This window comes from Eleutherodactylus coqui, chromosome 6 (genome assembly GCF_035609145.1).
Source record: "Eleutherodactylus coqui strain aEleCoq1 chromosome 6, aEleCoq1.hap1, whole genome shotgun sequence".
Lineage (NCBI taxonomy): Eukaryota > Metazoa > Chordata > Amphibia > Anura > Eleutherodactylidae > Eleutherodactylus > Eleutherodactylus coqui.
In genome coordinates this window covers 88,404,093-88,431,101 of record NC_089842.1, presented here as the reverse complement: position 1 = coordinate 88,431,101, position 27,009 = coordinate 88,404,093, and the positions used below count along the sequence as shown (strand labels likewise).

Below are 27,009 nucleotides of genomic sequence, written 5' to 3'. Positions count from 1 at the left end.
CAGGCTGAAAGATAGGGCAAGACCTATCTTCCCTGGCCGCGTATAAAATCGGACGCCGTATTCAGTCGCGTACGACCTATTTTTGCCGGATCTACGTTTTTACGCAGTTAAACATCGTCCATGTTTAACCAATGCTTCAGATGGTTGAGATTTTCATCCAACATAAAGAGGCAGCTAAATAGCCGCGTAAAAACGCTTGTGTAAATTAGGCCTTATGGAAGTGGTCTAAAACCAGATCTGTCTTTTGTTTCCCATAGCAACCAATCACAGCGCTGCTTTCATTTTTTATACTACTGAGATACATTGAAAGCTCTGATTGGTTACTATAGGCAATAAATGAGGGCAAAGTTGTTTTTCTAACAAACCGCCACATAACAAGCTAATTCTGGTTTAATGACACTTCTTTGAGGGACATCTTTGAGGCAAGGTTAGATGTCTTCAAGACCCTTGTTGGGACCTGGGTTACCTGATGCAGAATTACAGGTATTTTCTTCCAGCCCATCAGGCCATAATTACAGAGGAGCACAGACACTATGATATTACTGGGTGTTGCTACCCTATTGCATTATTGAAGTTTCCTATGAAGCAAAGAGGGCCAATAATCATAAATGATGATAATAATAACTAAAGCTGTAAACTGGAAGCAGGCATTAGTCTTTGTTTTAGTCCATTCCGGCCATCATCCATCTATTATCCCATCCATTTAGTTGCACCGCTGGCTGAATAAATAGAAAAATAACTTAATTTAGCATTGGCAAGACCGGCTTTCCAACCCCCTATCTCGGTGCTCTTCAACCTTCTTCAGAGATGAGTCTAATGGGCTGTGTTACCCAAATGCTGGTCAGGGTTGCATCTGTTTAATTGGAGGGTTGCTGATCATTAAACCAATTGGATTGCTAATTTCTGGTTTAGCGTCCACATTCCAGAGCCAATATTCTGCTATATAATAAGAGATGGCATCCCATCCAGCTCAGTAATTAGAAACTTTTGCTTTGTGATCATTGGTATAGGCATTGTCCTTGTATTCCCTGACATAAAGATTTGAGGTGCAGGTACTTGGTTATGCCTTTGTTCGTATGACGGCTGTCCTTACCTCTAGAGGTCCCTCTATCTCATTGTCCCCCTTTCTATGATAACAGTGATGCCTGCATGTTTATCTCCTAACTTTTAATCCATGTATCCATCCACAAAGCTATGCTAATGTACCGCTGTCTGTTCATATCGCTGTGAGGACGCAATGACTTTTCAGAGGATGCTGGACTTACTGTCCCCTTCACCTCCTCCCCTGGCACCTCCGTTGGGACGTCTCCCCCTCCACCTTTGCCTTACTCTTCCCCTGGGGCTCCATACACTCCCCCCTTTACTGCTCTTGTGCAATTTGAGCGATGGGCGAAGCTGTCCGTCACTTGGCGTCTGGCAGAGGGACACAAGCTGCGAGTCTGGGACACAACGTGTCATTTACAGCATGGAGAGCTCAGGAGGGGTCACAGGTCAGAGGAACCCCCCTGGATAACAAAGGAGGGACCATGGAGGAGGAGGAAAGATGTCAATAGACACAGAACCATTTCGAGCGCAAGATACATATAGTGGGATAAGGTGCGTGGGTGAAGACAGGGAACAGAGGGGCTAGGTGTGAATTAAATCAATACAGAATAGGAAGACTGACAAGCTAAAATAGCCGTAAAAGAATTTAACATTTGTCACAACTAAGGGACGTCACCTGTGTCCTACCGATCTACTAAGTCAAAAATCTAATGAAGTTATCATACTGATCTCACGAGGGACACAAAGCTAAAATAACCAAGGTATTCCCGATGATTTTTGCACCTTCATCCAGCGTCCCTTAATGGACATTTACATATTACAACTGAATTAAACCGCAGAGTAATGATCCGTCGCTGCCAAAATCATTACTACAGTATCTTAAAATAGCCGTCTACATTATATAAGTACCGATCTCAACTGCATATTTGATCATTCTAAAACCGCAGTCAGAGAGCGGCCATGTACGTCTTATGATACAATTTACTATTCCAATCATTTCTATGTATCAATGACCAATGATGAACAATACTTTTCTCACTGATTCTAGAAGTCGTGTGCATGGACACCAGATTTTCATTACTAACCACGGAAATATTGGGAATTATGATGACTGCCCATTTGGCCACCCTGAAATAACCAGTCAGCAGGGGTCACACCATCATTGGGCCGCCATCAACTGGACCTCCTATAGCAGCAGATCATCAATGTGTATGATGAAATAACCCCTTTAGGTTTCTTACAGCTGCGATCAAGTCTCGAACTTTAGCCGCGTATTTTCTGCCGTTCACAAAGGCGGCTGCTGCGTATCAGCAAGAAAATACGCTGCAGCGCGAGAATCCCGTGATCAGAAGAAATCCTTGGAATGATTACTAATGCCTAAACAGAGCCAGCTGTCTTCTTCTCCCAGCGTTGGACGCCGCTAAACTTCCTCTCCCTCCCTTCTTTTTTAGCGGTCATAGGAGAGTATGGGAGCTTCCAGCATATTTCAGCCAAAGATAGGGCAAGACCTATCTTTGGACACAGTGTAGAAAATCCGCGGCCGAAAACGTATGCCGAGGTGCTATTTTTGAGGGTGCGATTTTTTTTTTTTTTGCGAATAAAATTCGCTCATGTGAATGAATACATTGGAATCCCATGCTTCGGATGGTTGCGATTTATAGACGCAGCTAAATAGCTGCGTATATATGGTCGTGTGAATAAGACTTTACCTGCAAGGACCAAGAGAAGCCATTTTAGCTGCAAAGATGCTCAAGTAACGAATGCTTCTAAATCACAACCATACATATGCACCGTTCCACCGACATTAAAAGCAAAACTCCTAGATGAAGTTAGAAAACTGGGTCCACTGATCATACTCGGGGAAAGGGTGGGGGGGGGGGGTATTTGAGTGGATAATTCCAGTGCAGGAATAGTAGTCAGAACTCAAAAACCTGCTACCTGCAAAACAGAACATCTGACAGATGTTATTGGATTAATGTGGCCATCCACCGAGCGATATATTTGTAGACAGCTATTAAGTCTCCTCTCAGCCTTCTTTTTTGCAAGCTAAACATTCCTAGATCCTTTAACCCTTCCTCATAGGACATGATTTGCAGACTGCTCACCATCTTGGTAACTCTTCTCTCAACTTGCTCTAATTTGTCTATGTCTTTTATAAAGTGGGGTGCCCAGAACTGGACACAATATTCCCGATGAGGTCTGACTACGGAAGAGTAGAAGGGGATGATTACCGCACATAAGCTAGACTCTATGCTTCTCTTAATACTTCCCAGAATTGTGTTCGTCTTTTTGGTTGCTGCATCACACTGTTGACTCATGTTCAGTCTATGATCTATTATTATACCCAAGTCTTTTTCACATGTGCTGCTGCTTAGCTCAGTTCCTCACATTCTGTATGTGCTTTTTCATTTTTCTTGCCCAGATGTAGGACTTTGCTTTTCTCCTTGTTAAATACCATTCTGTTAGTCACCACCCACTGTTCAAGCTTTTCTAGTTCTTTTTGAATATGCGCAATGTGCAGGAAAATACAGCATGCTGTATATTTTTTTGGCGCAAACACAATGTGAGTGCAAAATACAGTTATGTGCACAAACCCTTTGAAATGAATTTGGTTCTATTCACTGCGTAGTGTGCACGTATTTTTTTTGTGCTTAATACGCTGCAGAAATACGTTTGTGTAAATCTGGCCTAAATGTGTAAAGCACAATAAAACTAGTTTGATGGTCACTTCACATGAGCGTATGCACTAAAACACTTGTGTAATCGCAGAGCATATGCCTGTGAACAGTGCATTTTGGTGAATATAACTGCACCTTTGCGCTCACAGAGCCAGTTTGCATAGCCGTGAGACACATCCCAGCCTTGATTTTAGAGGCTATTTAGCCTAATGAGTTTCAGATGTGTTCTTTTTCCTGAGGAATTGCACAGTGTATTGCACAATTGTGTGGGTATTGAGTGCACATGCGCACACCTCACATAGACTTCTATGGGGATCCTTGGTGCACAAATGTGCACAAAAATAGAGCATGCTGCATTTTTTTCAGACACATTCAAAAGATTGATGAGAATTAAGCCATTAAAAATCAATGGGTTCTATTTTATGCATATTGCGCATGCAAATACGTGTGAAAATATGTTAGTGATGGGGCCCTTAGACTGGCCATACACATTAGACAGCTGACAGCCAGATGCTTGTCTGGCCAACAGCTGTCTCTCATCACCATCGCATGTGCATGTTTTCTGAATGGGGTGAGGGGAGAGCTGACAGAAGTGGTTAGAACCTACCATAAGTGATCCAAGGACGTACAACTGGTGAACTGCCAACAGGGTCATAACGCCTAAGGCTCACTGATGCGTGTGAGGAGCAAAGTCTAGGTTGTCCAGTCCAATCTCATAGAAAAGCTACTGTAGCTACTGTAGTACAAATTGCTGAAAAAGTTAATGCTAGTTGTAGTAGAAAGGTCAGAACACACAGTGCTTTGCAACTTGCACATATGTAGACCGGTTCGAGTGCCTATGCTGACCACTGTGCACCACGAAAAGCACCGACAATGGCCATATTAGTACAACTGGACCTTGGAGCAATGGAAGCTGGCTTGGTAAGACGTTTTCTATTACATTATATACACAGCTGGGTGCATGAGCGTTGTTTAACTGGAGAAGAGATGGCACCAGCATGCTCTAAGGGAAAACAAACTGGTGGAGAAAGTGTAATGCTCTGGGCAATGCTCTTCTGGAAACCCTTGATTCCTAGCATTCATGTGGATGTTACTTGGACACGTACCACCTACTTAAACCTTTTTTACATACCAAGTCCAGCCCTTCCTGGCAGCAGTCCCTCTCAGCAGGATAAAATTGTTCAAGAATGGTTTGACGAACATGACAAAGACCTCAAGACATTGGCTTGGCCTTGTACTAACCAATGCATAACGAGAACACCCCACAAGACCTACAATCTGTAAATGCTCTGACCCAGTCGTCTAACTATCACGATCCGGCCCTTGTTAAATTCGCTCAGATCCTCACACTTGCCCGTTTTTCCTGCTTCAAACATCTCAATTTCAGGAGCTGACTGTTCACTTGCTGCCTAAGGGACCTTGCACACGGGATGGAATTAGTCTGCGCGGACATTTCTGCATCCCAATGTTATCCCTATGGGGCTTGAATTCCACACCTGTTAAAATCCGCTAGTCTTTACTTCAAAATCGCAAGATTAAATTTCGCAGCGGAAAAGCTTTCTGTTGCAGAATTAAGGCCATCTCGTGGAATTGTTGCTGCGTATTTCTAATATATAGATGTCATTCTGCAATTAAAGTCTATGCAAAAAAGACGTAAGACGTTCCGCAGTTAAAAACGCAACAAAATCCGCACTAATCGACAAACTCTGCATCTGCGTCCTGTGCACAATTCCACCCCATGTAAAAGGTCATTGATATAACCCACAAACCTTGGTAGGTGCCATCATAATAAGATGATCGATGTTATTCACTGCAGTGGTTTCAATGAGATGGCTGATCCGCGTACATAAGGGTCTGTTCGCACGTGCAGTTTTTGTTCAGGTTTTTTAATGCAGTTTTTGAATCTAAAACCTGGAGCGGATCCAAATACGAGAATTAGTATCCCTCTTTTACTCTTTCCCTCCTTTTATGATCTTGACTTCAAAATCAGCATTAAAAAAAACCTGAAAAAAACCTACATGTGTGAATGCAACCTAATTCGAGACTGTATAAAGTGGAATTAGTGTATTTTCTAATGAAGAGGGAATAGATAAAGCATTACAGGCACATCACACGGAAGCCTTATGTGGCTGTTTTTGCTAGATGTTGTGACCGTAAAAAAAAGATTGTACATTTATTAGATAAACTATGTAAACTATGATCCCCCTGATGACCTGCATACCACAAACCTTATGTATCAAGCTGGTTTCAGAGAAAAAGTCTCCTTAATGCCCATAGCAACCAATTCCATTTCTCCAGTGGAGTTTAGAAGATTAAAGCTGAACTGATTGGTTACTATAGGCAACAAGGTCACTTTTTCTCCAAGACATTTCTGATACATTGGAGCTCCATACTTCAACCTAGGGAATGTCTCTAAAACAAATTCTGAGACAGTGCAAAATATTCGAAGAGCAGCAACCAACACTATAAGAGGCAATGCAGAAAGATGCTTTAAAGCCCCTTTGTTAGAAGTCGATGGGCTTCTTTATATGGTTGCTTACAGACTCAGGAGTATATTACCAAAAGGAGATTTCATTCAAACGTACACTCTATTTTAATGAACTTTCCTAGGAAAAATCACATTTGTAGACAATTTCTTGATTAGGTACGTCAACAGGGCTTTGTCTGCTGTGAAATAAAGCAGAATTTATACCACCGAGTACTATAGGTGGTGCAAAGACACCTCTTACATTGCCTAGACTCCACTTGAGTGTTTGCCAAGAAAGTCTAAGTAGAGAGTGACACTCTGGTATTGGAACAAAATTCTGTACCTGCTTTTTCAGCCATCCAAGATGGCCAACGTAATTTCAGACTGCCTAATCCCCATAGAATACCAATGCAATACACCTGCTCTCTGATTGGCCAGGGTTGCTCACGTGATTAGCAAGGACCAATCAGAGCAGTGTGCATCAGGTAGTTAGCAAACTGCTGCCACCATTTTGGACAGCTAAAAATGGGCAGATTGAAGGGGATGGCAGAGAAGAACAACTGCAGGTAAGGTACTCCCCCTCCTCCTGTCCCAGGACAGAATTTTCTTCTGAACCTGAAAAGTTGCTTTGAGGTATTTTTCTATTTGACTGAAATGAATGCAAAAATCTTGAAGTTTAATATTTTTATAGATCAAAAATATAGCATAGAGCCCTTTAAAACCACACATGAAATAAGTTGTCTATTTTGGACAATGCTTGAAGAATAGTACCCAGAAGAATCACATGAACTCTTCCCGGAAACTCACCAGCAAGTGTTTAATTCCTGAAGCATTACATGGCCTCATTGAAGTCATAGACATGCCAAGTCCTCCAGGGAAAAGGATATGCTCTTTGTAGCCACTCTCTGCTGTAGGCTAATAGAGAGTGTTCCTGAATGAGGGACTCCCCAATATTAATTTAGAGTGTTCCAATAGTATATCTGAAAGTTGGCTTTATAAAGTAGATAACTTCCTTTTAACTCAGATGGACAAAAAAATTGGATAACTGTATCAGCTTTCTAATCCGTAATGCAGGCAGATACATACAAAAATCATAGTATAAAACAACCTGTAATGATAATCTTGGTGACAGAGGGAATGAAGAGGGGAATGTATTAGTGCACCCAACAAAAAATAGGAAAACAATATTTCATGGTAATTAAAATGTCCTCGGAGGGATTAACGCCTCTAACTTTGATCGTATGGTCCAAATTCAGAGTCCCATGCAATGGATTTTGATGGGGTTCTTAAGGACAAGACGCTTAAAATGGAGAAGTTAGAATAGTGAATTATTATATATTTTACTTGAGACAACGAAGAATGAATCTTGGAGGAAATTTATGGGGATGTCTGCTAATGAAAACTCTGAAAAGTTATGAAAACTCATAAATAGCCTATGTGGAATAGTCTTCAGTCCTGGCAGACCCCCTAGACAAGTGTGGCGAGAACCTGGGTGGCCGTGTTGCCTGCATATTGCTCTATTGTATGCTATGAGGCGATAGGTCATTCCATGCTGGTTACATGAGGCTTACCTACAGGGCAACCGTTTGAAACAGTTCAAGGAAAATTCGGGGTAGGAAGGTGGCAACAGCTGTGTGGGGCTAGCCTGCTGATGAGAAGCCCAGAGAGGAAGATTAGATGGTATATTAAGGGCTCACCTGGGAAGGGCAGCAGGAGACGTTCAATGGTGTAGGTAACTCCAGGGGATGCTTCTTAGCTCACTGCTAGTGACAGGAAGATTGGGTAGTGTTTTAATAAATGGAGTGCCAGTAGAGTAAGATGGAAGTTCCAGGCAGTCAAGCACAAGTTATGGAGGCAGTTTTTGTTTCCTGTGCTAGACCAAGTGCTTTATAAACGCTGTGCCCAAACAATAAGGAAGTGGTGAGGGGGTTCTGACGCTGTCACCTTCCTTCTAACTCTGGAGTATAAAATGCGGAAACTTTTTAGCAAGATTTGTTTTCCCTAAAAAGTAGTCTTATAGTCCAAAAAATACAGTAATTTATAAAACTAGATACTAATATATATTCTCTTTCTATTCTGTTTTTATTTTCCCATTTTTCTTTTTTACTGTCTGCACATGACTATGGGGACTGTTATATTGCTTGAGCTATAAACACAATTCGGGTATATGATTTACAGAAGCCACATGGACCATAGGAACCCGTAGTATGGTGATAACTCATTAACTTCTAAGCCAGAGGATTGTGGGCATGCTCTGTGACCTGTGTGAAGGGGCCATTGTGCTGTGGCCACTACTTATTGTGAATGCTTATATGTGTGTATCACCTTTCATTGCAATACTGATTGTGATTATAATCAAATGACTGCTGGAACGTTTTCTCTACAAAACAGGAAGTGTGAGCCTATTATGGCGCTCAGTGGTCAAGGAGAAAACTGTAAGATTTCAAGATTTTTTTTATATAGATAATTACATAGAAAATAAGGAAGACACCACCAAAATTTGTAAAAATATTTTTAACACAAAAACTTGATTTAAATAACAGGTTATTTTCTGATGACTTATTCCCTAAGCCAATATAAAACAATACCCAGAGTTATGCATAGTGCTGGGCCAAAAAGGTTGGTGAATGACTTCTACCTTTGGTGTTCTTTGAGTCCCTGAGCCATATACTGCCCGAGGTCCTGTATCAGCTTTTCCTTAAGTGTTACTTTAAAGAAACAGTCACTGAATTGTTTTGTTACTCATTATTTATCCAGCTCCTCAGTATATATAAACCAGCTAGTGTTACCTTGTTTAGTTATTCCTTTCTGTTTGAAAATTCCCTTCAGTTACGTCATGTGATCTCATGGTGAACATCCTCCTCCCTGAATTTCTAACCTTTAGGTTCTCTGAAGGCATCACTGTTAGAGCTTCCCCTGTCATGAATTTACATGGACTGTACCATGCATGCTGTTCTTAGGGGGGACAGTAACTCCTATCACATTCCTGCTGATGATTAGAGGCTCCTTGCACACAGTTATAATGAAGAAAATGATAGTTCATCCTCCATGACTGTATACTTATGTTCTTTAGCTCATTTACACGAATGTAGAGGTTAATGATATTTCCGCTGTCCTCCCAGCAGGCATAAATGGTATAGCCACTAGTTGATGTAGTAACGATGCATCATGGGATTCATGTGAAAGCAACATCAAGATGGCCTCTGATAAGCATCAGATAGGAGGCTGCAGTGATTGAAAGTGACTGCAGTATAGATAGGAGATACCCTGAATATTACAGGTAATCAGGTGAGGCGTGCAGAGATGCAAAATGTGTTTTTAGGGGTATGCTTCTTTAATGCATATTGAGTCCAGCAGTAAATTTACATGGTGGTTTAAATTTGATAGGGAACAAAAGTAATTTGTATCGAATTTACATTTATCAATCTAGGAGTAGATCGTTAAGTATAACAGGAATCTTCAGGTCGTCTAAATTGGATTTTGTCTTAAAACACCAAAGACGCAACTACTGTGTACAAGTCACAAAAGAAAGCCATCAGTCCGGATGGAGGAGAAACTACAAAAGTAAACGGGCACTAAGTAGAGCAAACAACATCTTCCACTTAAAGTCGCCACAATGTTACCATTCTTGTAGTATTGTGTTATAAACATAAGTATGAAAGTATAGTAGTCTGTCAAGGCTTTCACATCACCTTTGTGAGGATCTAATGCAAGCAGCTTCGACACTGAAGTCACTTCCATTTGGTCTCAACTGAGAAACAAAATTCTTCGTATGATATAAAGAAAATATTTTCTACACAGATCAATGTCATCTTTTGTGGCTCCTGAACAATTGTAACATTTGTACCCTTAGAAAGAAAAAAAGTATAACAATACTTTCAGTTCTGTCACGGTGTAAAAAATCATATATATTTTGACAAGTGGGAAAGATGATATTGTTATTATGAGAATTATGAATACATTTGGAGGTTTGTATTGTAATTTTAGTCTGAAAACGGTATAATGTTCTGAAAAAGATGTAGAGTGAAAAGAACATGGCTAAAAATGTTAAATAACTTAAAGCAATTTGGCTTATTGTGGGAAAAGAACCAGGCGTCAAGTGCAGCGCCACCACAGGGGAAGAGAAGTATTACACTGTTCCCACTGAAAATGAGTCAGGTGCTCTACAGTGAGACACTCTGAACTGCTCTACTCCTTGCCTAATAAATGAGGGTCCTGCATCGGGGACCCCAATATATATTTACACAGAATTCCCTAGTAGGGCATTTGAAAATAGGTTTTCTAAACCATGATGACAACGATGGACATGACACAGATCACACAACCAAAGATCCCAATGATCACAAGAAAACCAAATCTTCTGAACTTCTTGTAATCGTTAGGTCACGGTAAATAGCAAGGCACAACGTGACCTCATTGACTTTAATCCGTGTGACCTGTGTTGCTGTCAAAGTTGTCGTGTAGCACTAGCCTAACTCATTGAACTGGCCATGGATTTTATTGCAGGATGGAGGTGTATTTGACCACAGCAACTAGAAACTAAAAGTTTCAAAGGATGAACAGATGGACATTACATTTTCCTCGCTGAAACCCTCTTCACCTATAGTGAGAGGAATTAAAGGGACTTTCTAAGTTTTTTTTAAATATAGTTTTGGGCACTCTGAGCCCAAAACTATATAAAAGTAATATACTCACTGTGGCATTGGACTGCTGCTTTGACACTCCGGCACTATGGCATCTGACAGGTGGCGTCACTCTGCCTTCTGGAGGGGTAATGTTTTGCGAACCTATCACGTAGGCTTCTAATGTAGAAGCCCCGAGGCAGGTTTATGGGATGTCACTGATAACAACCCTGTCTGGCCTCCTATTGGCTGCAGTGGTCACGTGGGTAAATAACCTACATGAGCACTGTAGCCGGGGGCGTGAGTATAGGGGGTGCAGAAGGTGCGGTCACACCTGGGCCCAGGAGCCCTAGGGGGCCCATAAAGTCTCTCTTCCCCATATTGCAAACCAATACTAACAGTATCAATGAAGCTTTATAGTTGGGGACCAGATTTTGCACTGGAGCCCAGCAGCTTCAAGTTACGCCCCTGGCTGTAGCCAATGTAATTAGAAAACCGGAGGACAGGAGCTGGTGCCAGGGGAGCAGCATGGCAACGGTGAGGTAAGTAGTAAGTTTATTTTTTTATATAAACCGCATCCTCCTCACTACCACCAATGTAAATATACTCCGAAAACACCTATAAGGGATGATAAACAATTTAATAATGGTGTTACTTCCCCTATTATAACCTTGTGGTCTAATCACCATTGTCACATTTACCGAATAAGTTGCTAAGCAACTCTAGAAAGACTGATAATACAAATATGTGTTTCAGATCTCTTTCAAACGAGCACAGACGTTTTTACGTGTGTCCACTGGTGCCTTAAAAACGCGTGAACGGGCTCACAAAGCTGAAGACACCTGGGCCCAGCGCATATAAGGCGAGCCCCGCAATACCATCGGACGGGGGCAGACAGGAGTCTATTGCAGTGACCGACATATCCCGGCCAGAAAGATAGTTCCAGGACTATCTTTCCTGGCCGGCGTAAAAGCACCCAGCACTATATTGGCCGGCCGGCCGCGGGAATACGCCCGTGTGATCTGATGCATTGGAATCCAATGCATCAGATGGTAGCGTATATCGGCCAACCGTGAAAACGGCGGCCGATATTTGCTCGTGTGAATAAGCCCTCAGACAGTAAAGTTTAGTTAACACTGTGAGAGTCAGCGAAGTATGAGTGCATTCTCTTGTTCTTCCCTACCACCAAGGAGCTGAAGGACTGCCGTCTTTTGTTAGTCTTGGACCTCTCTGTTATTTTCTCCCTCTTGTTTTATAACTGTTTATTTTGTTTTATTTCTTATCTAGTCTGTTATTTTATGTATATTTGCAAGCACTACACCTTTTTTATTAGAGCTTAAAACTTTAATAAGTTTGGTCTTTACATAATCTGAAAGAATCCATAGCCTTGCAGAGTGTTTAACCCTTTGACTGCTGGAGGGCAGTGTGGTTACGTTGGGGTATTTATCGGCTTAATAAGTCGAAAAGTGGCAGCAGCGGGTTGTGTATTTTTTAATGTGTCGCCTGTTGGCCTGTCATGTATATTCAATTTACAAGCTGAGTAGAAGGTGTGTGCAAGATTGAGTGGAAATAGATTAACCCCTTGCAGCTGCACCCACATCATGGACTAAGAAGGTGGTTGCTTACTAAGGTGCATGCACTGATTGGCTTTCTAGTAGAGCTTCTCTAGAATACCGTGCTATAGTACATGTTCTGTACTGTTCTTTACCTTACTTAGATAAGCTGCACCTTGGCCACCAGGTGAGGACGGCTATATTTTATGTCTTTGTACTGTACCCTGAAGAGGCTCCGGTCCTCTATATAGAAAGTGTTTTATAGTTTCCAGCAGCTTTTTCGGACTGTTAAATGAAAGGACTTGTATAAGTTTTGTGCTCATTTGTCTTTACTCTTCATTTTTTCTTATTTTGGGTGACAGTTTGTGGGCTTTGGAACCAATTACTAGTTTCCATAGAGTTATGGTATCAAGTTGCAATGGTTACAACTTACAATGGTCGTTTCAAAACCAATTAATGTTGTAACATGAGGGATCACTGTTTATGGTCCTGGTCACATTAAAGTATTGAAGACCTTCTGTTTTTTTAAAACAACAAAGAAATGAGTACTAAGTAGAGATTATCATTCTATGACTCCAAAAAGGGACTGAGGATTTATCATGTAACTCCCTGCAAATCTCTTCTGTATTGTACCAGTACCCACATCCATCACACCACTACCCATGAGTGAACTAATTTGTCAAAATGGTACTCGTACAAGAGGCCTAAATGATAAAGCACAGTGTAGCAGCATGTGGTAAACCTATTAGCCAAAATAATCAAATCACACAAGCCAACTTTTCGAACAAGTGAGGAGATGTGATTCTAAACACTAGAGCCAACCTTACCATTAAATCAGGGGCGTAACCATAGTGGGTGCAGGGGATGCGGTTGCACCCGAGCCCAGGAGCTTTAGGGGGACCATAAGGCCTCTCTTCTCCATATAGGTAGCCCAGTACCATTAATAAAACATTATAATTAGGGGCCCTGCTACACATTTTGCATTGGGGCCCAGGAGCTTTAAGTTACGCCTCTGCATTAAATGGTAAGTTACGTTCGGGGCAACCTTCATTCAAATGATGGGTGTTCCACACATCAGCTGATTGAGGTGGCTCTGTTGCTGCAAACTCCTGCCATCAGTTGGTATCAATGGGGAAATTACAACATACATGCTAATTTCCCCTGCAGCAGCACCCACACAGTATTATGGTGTGCCCATTAAAATCAATGTCCAAAAAGAACAAGACACTCAGAAATTGATGCTCAAATAGATGAAAATGTAATAAGGCAATCAACAAATGTCAAATGATGTTTTAGCCTGAGCCAAAACCTTCTTCAGACCTTCGGATTGAATCTGAAGCTAAGAATGGCAAAGGGTAGAATTAGAAACGCAAGCAATTACAACCACTGTTGCTGAGAAGTGGTGCCATCCTACCTGGGCACCTATCCTTAAAGTGCCATGCAACAGTTCTATATAAAATCAAGGGACATCCATTGTTTTCAGTCATGGTCATTGAGTCCTGGTCAGTAGACTCGAGTCTCTTATGTAAAACAACCTAATAGGAAATATTAAAATACATTTACATATGGCTATGTGTAGAAGTCCTATTTAATTTTCTGCCATCCTGTAGATGATAAATTACCCGTACCTTGCTGACCAGGGTTAAAAGGGATTGGGAACATTGTATGTGTTCAGTAATCTGGAATATTCCTAACAGCACCCCTGAGCTCATCGTGACAAAAATGTGCATCATGGTGTGACAGCTGGCAGCCACTCAGGGCATATATTTTTGACATTGGCTCTCAACAGGTTAAAGTGATTTTACAGCTTTTTATAAAGTAAGCAAGCCTGAGTAGCTTTATGAATATAGATAATTTAAAGGAGTTTTCTGAGACTAACATAATTATGACCTGGCCTCGGGATAGGTCATCAATATCAAATGGGGGTTGGAAGCTCATATTCCCAAGTGATCAGCTGTCCGAGATGCCTGTGGCACTAGGGTGAACACAGCTGTCACTTCACTGCATAGAAGACACAGTGCCGTACATTTCTTAGTGGTTGTGCCTGGTATTGCAGTTCATTCCCGTTAACTTGATTGGTCTAAGCTGCTCTCAAGCCATGTGACCAATGAATGTGACCTCACAGGCCTGAGAAGACTCTGTGGCTCTCACCCAAGTGCCTCTTCAATCACTTGATTGGCAGAAGTCACGAGCAAGAGGCACTTACCGATCTGTTATTGATGACGGATCCTGAGGATAAGTCATCAATATTTTAGTCTCAGAAAACACTTTTAAGTATTATAATTCTGTCATGTGATATGAACAATCCAGAAACAAATGAAGCACAAATTAGAAATGTATTAAGATTTATGAAAAAAGAGACCACTTTTAATGTTGCCTGGAATATTATGTTTGTTAAAACTCCAGAAAAAAATATGGCGCCAGCCAACAATCAAAAATTGCTCAAAAGTATAGGTCATCAATAGATGATCGGCTGGGGTCCATCGCTCGGGACCCTGACCGATCAGCTGAGCGGGAGCATGCTGTCAGCGCCACAATAATGCAGAGGTCGGAGCTAAAGCCTCCACACTGACCTCCGTGTAGTGGCCAGAGCTTGTAGCTGCAGGCACGGCTCTCATTGAAATCAATGGGAGCCGTGCCTGCAGTTACAAACGCCGGCCACTATTAGGAGGTCGGCGCAGAGACTTCCACTCCGACCTCTGTGTATTTGGAACGGAATTCTCCACGTTGACCTCCCATGGCAAAACTGGAAGTGCACATGCTGGAACTGAACAGCTCCGGACGGACCACACTGACTCTAATAGGATCTGCCCAGTTTCCTTTTCTGCAGCATTTTCTAGGACAACATAGTACTGCATTCCATCCCGGATTTAAAGTAAATCTGTGACAGAGGCTCCAAAAACAAGCCCTAATATGCAACACTGCAATGTATGAAGCACTGTCACCATTGATTTCCCTATATAAACTACTAGGCCTTTTCAAAGAACAGGTATTAAGGTAGCCAAGATTAGCAAATATAGATATAGAGGTGGCAATTAACCATTATATTTACAGGATTAAAAAAACATTAAAATACAGTAACTTTACAGGTATTATCATTTTACTATACACCTGTAAAGCTAGTATAGTATTATATGGCATATAAAATGGCTGGCTTTGGCTTATATTCCCAGTCATTGTTACAAGGCTTGTTAAAAGGCCTGAGATTGACCTGCAAGAATGCTACTTTCCAATAGGTGGTGCTGTGGAGGTATTGTTCCATTTTTTTCCCATTTGCATAAAGTTCCCAGAGGAGCATGCATGGCCTTATAAGTCTCCTCGTGTCTACTAGGTGCTTTCCCTAAGGAGTCACCATACCCTTCCTGACCCACATAAAATGTATAAATGCATATCTGTACATGGGCTGTATATTCTGTATTAGATATAAACAATGTCAACATACACCAAGATATGTCTATCAAAGAGTAATTAATGAGGTAGCATCACTAATACAATTGTGGTCTCACCTCAGGCGCACACAACTAATTAACCAATAAAAACAAATGCATTTTGGCAATTGCTATCACAAGGGATTGGAGCCTATACACATCAGACAATGCTCACACTGGTGGCAAATTAGTAGGTAAGGGTGAATGCACTTGGGCGGGCTCCCGCATGCAGAATCCGACCCATCCGTGTGCATGTGCCCTAATCAAAGGTTCTATATACAAGAGGTGCATATATTATATCACTGCAGACATTAAATCCGTATTCTAAAAGTATACCTTCTAATGATGTGCAGCAACAACCCAACAGCATGCAAAAAGATACAAAAACGTATAAATAAAAGGGTCAGCCATAGATACATATAATTTACAGGATTAAACATTTACTTACAATCTTCCTTTTGTTTCTGCCCAGTTACGGCTTTATCCACCTTTGTAAGCAGTATGTTCCTATTCATCTGTTGCAGTAAAAAATAACTGAGCATATTTTCAAAAACTATTTAGATATTGAGAGGACAGGAATACTAATCCTATCAATACCCCTAACTAGAAGAGAAGCAATCGCCCCCAAAATTCTGACCCCACTTATTGGTACCTCTTTGACCCTGCTTGACCCTAAAGTGACAGAGCCCTCCGTCTTTTCCCAACATGTTTTCCCCTGTAATGGGATGTTTGTCTACATGGTTCTTATTGCATAATTATTTTTTTGTGCAATGTAGCACAAGTATGAACATTCTTGGGTGTTCCAAGAGACTGGAAAGCAGAAGTTAGATGGGTGCCATATTGATGGTGGAGTTGGGTGTGATTAGTGAAGGAAGCAAGACATGACATAACTTGGCTCCAGCTCACATCTTGTAGAAAGGACAGTGGAGAAGGAACTATCACCAAGAGCTACAGCTTTAGACTATTGTGGGAGTCCATAATTGTGTTTTTGTTTTTTTTATAAAGCATGGAGGAAATAGTCTGGTGAAAACTTCCGACCAGTTCATCTATGCCACCCACACTCACCATTCACTACCATACTGTTTGTGAACTCCGAGTTACTCTTGTTAATAAAAGAGTTTGATTCCATCATGTGAATGTCATACTACAGCACAACTAATATAATGCTGTCCATGCGGGCTAGAGTTCTTTTAGAGTCAGCCACCCTCTACAAGTGCTCTAGTGACAGTGAAGAGTGCAGCAACTCTGGCCCAGCAGAGGATGGATCCTGTTCCCTCAACATTGGAGAATAAGGTGACTGCTGCCAGCCAGGCGAATAGACCCAAATTGGTATCCCTTTAGCCTATGCCTATGATGAGAGGGGGTTCAGCCAACCTCGGACATGCTAGAGCCCTTCAGAAACAGGGCTCATCAGGGACCTCAGTATGCTTAATAAATGATGGTCCCAAAGTTCCGTTGTATGAATCCCTCTAGGGTTAGAGCACCAACTAGTTGGTGTCTCGCATGTTTGGGGCAGTTGCTCCACTTTTAGCAGATCTCCACCCTCTTGAGCTTTGCTCTGTATTTTGTAAGTAGAACATATTCTGTATCACCATAAAAAAGCTATAAACATGACCCAGCTGGATGGCACTGGCTGGCAGATTCCTCTAAATGATATACAGTACTTGCACCCCATGTTTCAACTTTTCAACTACATCCAATAGTGTAATATTAGACATCAGTATATGGGGATTCGTAGAATATAGGTCAATGGGGAGAGTGGTAGTTTGATATTATGGCGACATCTGTCACCATGACTACCTATATGATTGTGATTTTGAAGATTAAATATCAGGGAAACCCATCCCCATCCAGAGAGCTGCACCAAATATCTACTGTATTCCTAAAATAATGTGGTTCCCTTAGTTTCATTTTTAATGTACTCTAAATACCATATAACATGTGAATGACATATCTGATGTTCCATATTAGGAGATGTGTTTAGTTAGGACCAGTCCATTTAAATCCAATAAGCACGATTTGTTTCTCTCTACCTAAGTCATATATAGTAATAAAAACTGACCTATTTATGCCCATGATTATCAGCTTAGCAGATATAACCGATGGCTGACAGAATACCAAACAATATGCCATAATATTCAAAAGGAGCCATAAATAATGAGATGTCTATTTGTAGCCACCTAACAGTGTGATTTCTGGTCCATGTGAAACAGCCACGTCTGTCAAGTATTTTATTAACATATTGACTGATTTCCATAATGATTAAATGTTGGGACATGATTAAAGGACGTGATAAAGGCCTCCGTTGATGCCGTTTGAAAAATGTGATGTATTTTGTCAGGAGTTCAATACATTTACACATGATTTTGTACCGGGTCTTTTTTATAGTGGTGCAGAAGAAGGCTTTAGAAGCTATATTAAAGAGGTTTATTAGTTTACAGAAAGGGAAGGTGATTTTGAAAGAAGAGCAGAGGGCTGATGGCTGAGATTTGTGGGACCCAAACGGGAAGCTAGCGGAAGATTAACCGGAGAGAAACAGCCGAATAACTTATACATGAAATAGGACATAACAGTATAGTTATGTTTTACAACCTGGGGTAGCAGGATTATATGAAATAAGTCTAACAGATAACTAATTGCTTATATAATATAAATGGAAAAAGACAGATAGTATGTACAAAAAGATTAAGTGATGCCCAGAGGTACGGGGTAATGTGTCCATAACGTATTTCAAAGCTTACGGGGTGGAAATCTGTGTAGAATTTAGTGACAGCTATTTTGCGAATAAAGTAAAATAGTTCTAAATATTTTTACAAAAGGCTTTCAGTATATAACTGCTTTTTAGTTGATGTCTAAAATCTGAGTAGGCGTTCAATACCAACCCATAAACAAAGAGAATGCCAAAGAAGTCGAAAAAAACTCTCAACATTCACAGTCGCTTAGAACTCTCGGTATATAGGCTCAAAATCACCACAGCCTCGAGAAAAGATCCTCACAAAATATTTTATTAAAGCCCGTGACTTGGAATCCATTGACTTGGAGTCTCGTCACGGAACTACAGAGAACCATGAGAAAATTGAATTTGCCCTGCAGCTCTGATTGATATTGTCGGGAGCGTCCTACAGCTTAATGGGGCATTTTAAATAATGGCATTAAAGCAAGTTAATTAGAAATTTCCCTAATACCTTCACTAGGGTTGTGTATTGTCACGATCTATGTCTTCTTGAGCATTTCCATCAGCGCTACCTTCGCACCATTCTCAACATTCATTGGTATAACTTCACTACTACCAACATTGATGTCCTCAAACAAGCGGAAATTACCAGTATTGAAGCCATGCTGTTGAAGATGCAATAATGCTGGCAGAAGATATCTCCTGGATGGAGAATCATTGTGTGCTCAAGATTGCGTTGTATGGCAAGCTCAAAACAGGTCACTGAAACAGAGGTGCACCAAAGAAGAGGCTTAAGGGTTCTCTGAAGAAGTTCCTTGAAGCCTGCTAACCTGTGGTCTACTCTAGCCTCCAGTTGCAAGCTTTGTAGGTGCATCACTTATCAAGCTGCCTCCTCTTTTGAGAACACCTGCTAGGCTGCTCTATTGGACAAGAAGAGACAGAGAAAGAACCAAGACATTGCAGCATCGAATCTAGGACAAATTTCCCCTGTAATCACTGTGGCTGGATCTGCCTACCCAGAATTGGACTTGGGAGCCACCAGCAGACGTGGACAGACCCTACTTAAATCTTCATTCATAAAGCCAAGCCATACCAAACTTTACTTCAAAATGAACATACACCATAAAACTCCAAAGGCCACTTCTTGGGATCCAATCATTCTAAAGTATATGTAATAGACTTAAAGGGCCAATAGTCCATATTTGCTGGTGACGGGACACTACCAATATAGTAGTAGCATGCTTGGGTACATACATAATCATAGTCTTCATACACCATGGCTAAACGTGTCTTCTAGGGATTGGATCTTACCCAAGGTTCTCAATTAGCATGATACATTGCCAGCATTCCCCATGACAAAATCCGATAGACACGCTGCTGATATCCTCTTAGTTCTAAGGCTCTGTTCACACTTGCGTTAGGGTTTCTAGTATTTTTCACAGCAAGACTGCAACCTGTCAGTTTGTTGTTATCCATTTGAAAATGGAAGCCATGATGCTAGTACGAACAGGATCAAAGCTTAACTCTTTATCAGCATAACTTACTCAATCCCTTAATTTAGACATTTTTGCACTGCCAGAAATTTGCACTCAATCAGTAACATACGTTTACATAGTTGTATGACATGAATGTTAAAATGCACAAAGGCTAAAAATGACTTAAAATCAATATAGCAGGCAAACAATACAAACAATGACCCAATAACAGAAAGACAACTGCATTCAAAACGCTACCCTGTACAGGACATTCATCACGGCTGCACATCTATTATACCGCTTCATTTTTATGAATGGTAACTATTCTCTTCTTCATGACTTAAGACTTTATAATCGCCCTGACACTCAAATCACAGAAAGCAATAAAAACATTACATATTAGAAGGTTGAAGCCCGACAAGTGCATAACCACCGATATACAAAATACGCTTCCTTCCCATGAACACCTATTTCTACAAATTTTTACCCATTATAAAGACATTTTATAAGAGAGGAGAGGAATCGAGCATTCTGTTTTATCTTTACAACTGTCCTACTTTATCCTCAGCTCATATTTTACAGGTAGAATTCTGGTCATTTCTGCATAGTCTTAAACTAATAAGTAAAGGGGGCTGCCTCTTGGCCAATGCTTCGAAATAATGGGGGCTTTATTAAGTAAATCAAGGATTTTTTTTTTATTACCATAATTTTTTCTGAATTACTTAAATGATCATGTTCTGTTCTTGTCTGAAGGCAATACAGAAATATGTCATATTTCTTAATAAAGATATACTTCTGAAGATAAACTAGCATTTTCCATATAGTATATACATATGCATATACATGGATGCCAACTGCATACAGAATTATTGCCAAGGGTTAGGAATACCCAAGCCTCCGATTGGCCCAGGAAATATCCAATGGGGTGATTACATTATTTCCCTCTATAGCTTACAAGTGGTCAGAAGAGTGACAACCACTCTTGACTTGGAGCTGGGGTTGTCACTTTTCTCTGGCTGTACGGATTTTGTAGTACACATTTAGGTTGCAGCGCAGTGGAGAGATGAAAATTGTTGAAAAAAAATTATTTTAGTGGATTAGCTAGGAATATTATATATTGTTGCTGCTGGGACACAACACATCGTCTGCCTCTGCTGTAATTATATGTGAAAAAAATGGAAACAGCTGCGATTTTATTGCTAAATTGTAATAAGTTCACAGAAAGCAACATCTGAACACTGTGCAAACAACATCTCTGCACTATGCTGTGTGCATTCAGTACTAGACAGTACATCTATACATATCTATGCTAATGTCAAAATGCTAGATTGGCTTTACATATATTTTGGAATATATATTGTCTAAATATAGAAATTTGGGATTTTTAAATCAAATTGTAGTAGTAGTAGACCTACAGTAGTTGTTTAGTATGCCAGTGGTACCCCAACCCTGTTATTTAGAATAGCTTATTGTATCACAAGAAGGTGCAGACTATGCAGAGATGTAAAACAATTCCACAGAGTTTTTACAAGTAAATTATGTCTATATAACACATTAAATTATCTAATTAGCATTTATTACAAAGCAACAGCAAATCCAGCATCGTCATGGTAACACACCCAATGTTTAAAGGGGCACTCCGGGTCAATTTTTGAAATTCCTATCCCCAAATCTAAAATTCATTGGGATCTCCCCCATGATTTCTTGCCATTCTTAGCCTACCACTGGACTAGGAAGGCCACTGGTTTCATGGACACCTTGTTGCTCATGAGTGCCAACGAGGTCTTAAGTGTCAAACATAATCAGGACCCACTACAGTTTTGAAAAGGATGAGGGTCCAAAAAAGGGAATCGGACTAATCCTAATGAATTTGTATATGTTGCTTAGATGAAATGTTAAGAGATATGTAGAGTTCCCCTTTAAGCGAAAAATTGCTAAAAGAAAGATATGATTATATGCAAAAAAAATGTAAATGACCATTAAAAATGGCAACATCATTCATGATACTTGAAGCAACACTGTGGTTCTAATGATGCTTGTCCAAAAAAATCTGTTATTGTTCATGGGCTGTAGGTCATATATAATATATAGGAGAAGAAGCCTGATCTTGTACACACATATACAGCGGTATAATAAATAATAGTAATTAGAATATATTTTTTGGTACCTTAACTAGGTGAGGTAACACCTAAAAAAATCAATGTCCTACTTCTCCTCGATGCGACTAAGCACAAGTGTAACTAATGTGTGCAATGTATATTGTATATCCCTGCATATTGTGGTTTGTGTGCATATATGTGTGTATATATATATATATATGTATATATATAGCAGTGGGTCAGAAATGCGCTATAGTCATGTCGCGTATAGCGCAATCGTGTTGAATACATGCAGCTTAATAAAAAAGTAATGCGGTGCAGATAACATGAGATTAATATGTAAATGAAATAAAGCTGGCTACTTATTAGGAAAAAGTGCACATCATCAATTTAAGAGGCATTGGTCTGGCCTATAGAGATCCGTATTATGTCACATTAGCTGCAGTATTCTCTCCTGGATGATTTGTTGAGACACTTATATTCAAAATACTGCAAATGGAGGCGTGATCTGGCTGTCCCCATTACCAAGGTAATGTAAGCATACTGACCGACAGATCTGTGACGTAGTATAAGCTAATGCCTCCTGCAGACACTACAGTATATACCATACAAGCATTATTCAGGTCCTTGCAAAAATATATATCTTTTACAATAAATCTGATATATATGTAGAAAATGCAAGTAGATGACAATGTATTACACATTAGTGAGTCTGATATGCCTTGAGTGGAATTGCATCATGGGTAGATGGCCAATAATGCTTATTTGTAATGTATCTGCACATATACTATTATATAGCCAAAATGTACGTACAGTAACATCCTCTCGAGCACACTCTCGATATAGCCTCACATGAGGATCATTGGCTTATACTGCTTTAATTTCACTGATCGGCTTAACAATCATTTTTACACTAAGACTTTTCCTATTTTATCAGCTCTCAGCTAACCTACCTAGACCGAAATAATATATCGAATGGTCGGTAATGGTGCCAAAATTGTCATTGCCCCTCACATTTGAGCGGAGAGGGGCGATAGACTCTTATGTCCACCATAGAGTCTATGTAAAATATACCTGTGATTATTGATCAGATAGACGTAAAACGGACTGTAAAAAAACTGTAGACCTGACGAATACGGACTTCTTAATTGTTAGGGACCAAAAAAAATAAAAATAATGAACATACGAAAACCCAGGGGCTTTCCACCAGATTTGCCCAGTCAATATAACGAACTGATCTCTGGTACCATTTCCATATGCTATGAAGCCATTTTCTGACTGTGCTGGTGGAAATCTGTAGAAGACAGGTCTCGGCGTCCACTCTTTACCCTAATCTATGGCTCTTGATTTCTCTTCATCCTGTCCACGAAATATATAGAGTGACAAACCTGACAGTCATTTTATCCCTCAAAATTCTGGCTCTTATTTATTGCCCATTATGTATTGGGGATGTTGTCCCCCATTCACTGTACGGCAGTCAGACAAAATGGCTAGAAACGCTATTTTATGACCTAAGAAAAATGACAAAAGGCACCGGTTACTTAAGAGCACAACAGTTACGAGGTATGAAGTTACAAGGTAATATATACAAAATATTCCCAAACTTTCCATATTCTGTGGCTGCTGTATTGTTATAGGAACAGGCTGTAGAAATGGCGGCGTCAACTAAAAATTCCCATTGTTATTAAATGGTCATCTCTATAAGGTGTCTACACTGGCAGTTTTCGACCTTAGGAAAAATCCCACGGTATGCTTGTGCTGCGATACAAACGACTTCCACAAATATTTTCTTAGCCATAAACCTTTTTTTTTTGCCACAACCTGCAATACTTCTCTCCTCAATAAGATGAAGCTAAATGACTTTTGAGACTGATCTACATTCTAATACCTATCGACAACGTGTACAAGATTAGGATTTATTTCGGAGAGTTTACAATTTAATTAGTCCATGTAGCCTTTCTAAAATCCAAAGCCATTTTTGCTAATATGTTTCGCTTTTCTATGTTGCTGCCAGTGACATGACATCGCTATACAGTGAACTCGCTCCACCATATTACTAAGTACCTTTATAGTTAATGCCGAAAAAAAAAAAAACATATACAAAACTTTGATCTCTAATCAAAGTCTGTGTTTTCCCACATTTTAGTCAACCCAGTCTTGGACAGGAACCAAGATTTTATCTAGTCATAAAATGGGGGTTACACAAGCCTTTTCACTAAACCCTTTATACAGGGAGGCCGGATCCAGCAAGCACTGCAAAATCAAATGTAATTAGTCTATTAAAAAGCCATTTCGAGATGCTCATGTGTAGATAGACAGACTGCTGCATAGGGCCAAATCCACCACTCCAGATCACTCAGCTTTCATCCCAAAACACCAACAGTTTAGACACTGAAAATAGACACTACTATTCCAATGGGCACATCCTGATTGTAGAAGGAGCATATAGGGTTCCGAATATTAATAATGGGGGTGTAGACTGTTATATAAAGACGTTTGGGGATAGATAGATAGATAGATAGATAGATAGATAGATAGATAGATAGATAGATAGATAGATAGATAGATAGATAGAATGTAGCTATGAGACAGACACGAAAAATTATGGAGGCCTAATGTTAATTTTTTATAACCTGTGTAATATTAGCCCTGTTTAAAATATTGTCGTAGTATAATATATATAATGTATATATCTCTATATGTATTACACATGGAGTGGTTGCCAGCTGTTTTCTAATACAGTACGATAAGTAGTTAAGTGATCTTAGCACATTTTAGAGAATCGTAGAATGCAGAGAATATAAATGATTTGGAGAATGATCTACAACTTTACAGACACGTTAACAACAATAATAATTAACTTGCTAGTGTCAACCCGGCAGCCCCCTCTCCAAATGTCTTCATGTGCATAAAGTGCTTCCAAGTAACAATTTAGCAGCATTAATCTTGGACCTCTCACCGTTAATACACATTCTAATAGGACAAACAAATAAGCTCTCCAGACACAACATTGCACAGACATACCCAATGTTTCGCAGTTACTCATAGCAAACACTTGATTCAAAAATTACAAATTGCCTTAATCTGCAAATACCCTAATTTTAAAATTAGGTAATGAAGGAAGAAAAAAAAGAAACCTTTCAGCCGGGATGTTTTATATAATAAGAAGATCCTGCAGCTAAAACCATGCACATCAGAAAATCATAATGCACAAAAATTAAATCAGGTGCAAGAACTACTACCCATACACCCCCCCACCCACCCCCTTACAGAACAGGTCACACAAGTTGGGGTACATATGCATGAATAAGTAAAGTTAAAGGATGCAAAGTGTTTCCAGCATAGGAGTGCAGCAGAGAAAAGCCATTAACAAGGTGATAATGTATCTAATATTGTTACAGAACGGTTAATATTGTCTTCTTTTGTCATTTAATCTGAGATTTCACCCATTGCTCGTCTCCAACCAATTGCTATTCTGAATGTGCCCCTCCTGTCCTCCCACCCATGCCTCTCCCAATTAAACTAATAAGCCTTAATTATTCTAAAAGGTTGGAACTCCCACATCAGGAGAGGGGGAGACACCTTCAAGCCAACTCCAATTGCCCAATGTTTCTTTTGGGTGTGGGTGACGGGGGGGTCTAATAAAGGGAAACCAATTGAGCAGGTAAGTGTGGGGTTCCTTTTTTTTTGGGATACCCCCCTAAAAATCTTCCCACTAATTTCTAAACATCCCAGTGTCTCTAAATCGAGCTCTCCTCTCTCCCTCTCCCTCTCTCTTTTTTTTTCCCTGTCTATCGACCAGAAGAGCTGAATCCGCTGCCTCTGACAGCCAGAGATCAATACAAACATGAATAAAAGGCAGCAGCGGGGTTTGGCAGCGAGGCACACTCTGCCTGCCTCTCCTGCTCGCTAGCAGTGGACCACGCCGATGTAGCTTACCGTCAGCACCTGCCAGGGACAGAGGCGACTTAAAGGGCCATGTGTGTTCAGAGCCGGCTCGCTGAAATAGAAAGGGGACGGAGAGCGGAACAAACATAGCAGCGTGCAGGCAGCTTTCATAACCCGATGAATTAGGCCAGGGTGCGCTGTGCGATGCGAGAGTGAGTGAGGGAGGGTGTGTGTATGTGTGTGTGTGTGTGTATGATTGAGGGGGGGGCGAAATGATGGAGAGGAGAGATCCAGGCTAAAAAACCGTGGCGGTGTGTGTAGTGCGGGGAAGAAGTGCGGGTGTGCGTGTGTTGCCCGTTGCAAAGCCACGGAGGGGAGTAGTGTTTGAGTGGAGTGTGCGGGGGTCAGAATAACAGGCAGAGCATCAGTCCGGGGAAGGATGCTCTGCAGGGTACCGATGTCTTCTCCACCTCTCGGATATGCATTCACCGGCTAAAGTCTTTTTTGTTGGTATTTTCTCTTTTGCTCTCCTCCTCTCTCTGGAGCCGGTTAATTTTACAATATGGCCCCCACGCATCCAAGGCCCCCCCTGCACAGCAGCACACACTGCTTGCGAGTCCCGGCTATTCCATCTTACACTTCACAATATCTCCTCCTCTCTCTCTCCCCCTTCTCTCCCTCCCCTCTTCCTTGTCTGATGACAGCTGTATAAGCGACCCCTTCGTCCCTCACAGACCTCCCCCCTGATGCCCAGGTTCCCCCCTCCCCTTCTGGCCACCTCTCACTCCCCCTTTATCCCCCTCCACTCTGTCCACTGGTCGCCCCCCCTCCTCCTTCCAGAGGTCCATTCCATGCACACAAAAGGAATTATTTCCCTTGGAATAATGGAGATTTCCAAGAGAGAGCAGGGACAGAGCACACAGGCTAAATGGAGGGGCTCCTCCCCCCAGCCACTGGGCACCCATTCAATGCCAAAGGGTGGAATGTAATGCACCCCTCACTGAAGGGGTTAATGCAACCCCTCCTACGTACATACAGAACATGGTGTAAGGTGACAGGTGACACTCATGGGGGTCTTCGC

The 27,009-nt window shown here is 40.8% G+C and overlaps 1 protein-coding gene across 1 annotated transcript in view; it reads right to left on the bottom strand.

Annotated features, from left to right (window-relative positions):
• Positions 1-26,076, bottom strand: part of POU2F2 (POU class 2 homeobox 2) — a 104,449-nt gene extending 78,373 nt beyond the window's left edge. The window contains exon 1 of the mRNA XM_066605666.1: positions 25,980-26,076. Coding sequence (XP_066461763.1) covers positions 25,980-26,076 — 97 coding nt within the window. The remainder of the gene's footprint in view (positions 1-25,979) is intronic.
• Between the last annotated feature and the right edge of the window lie 933 nt (positions 26,077-27,009).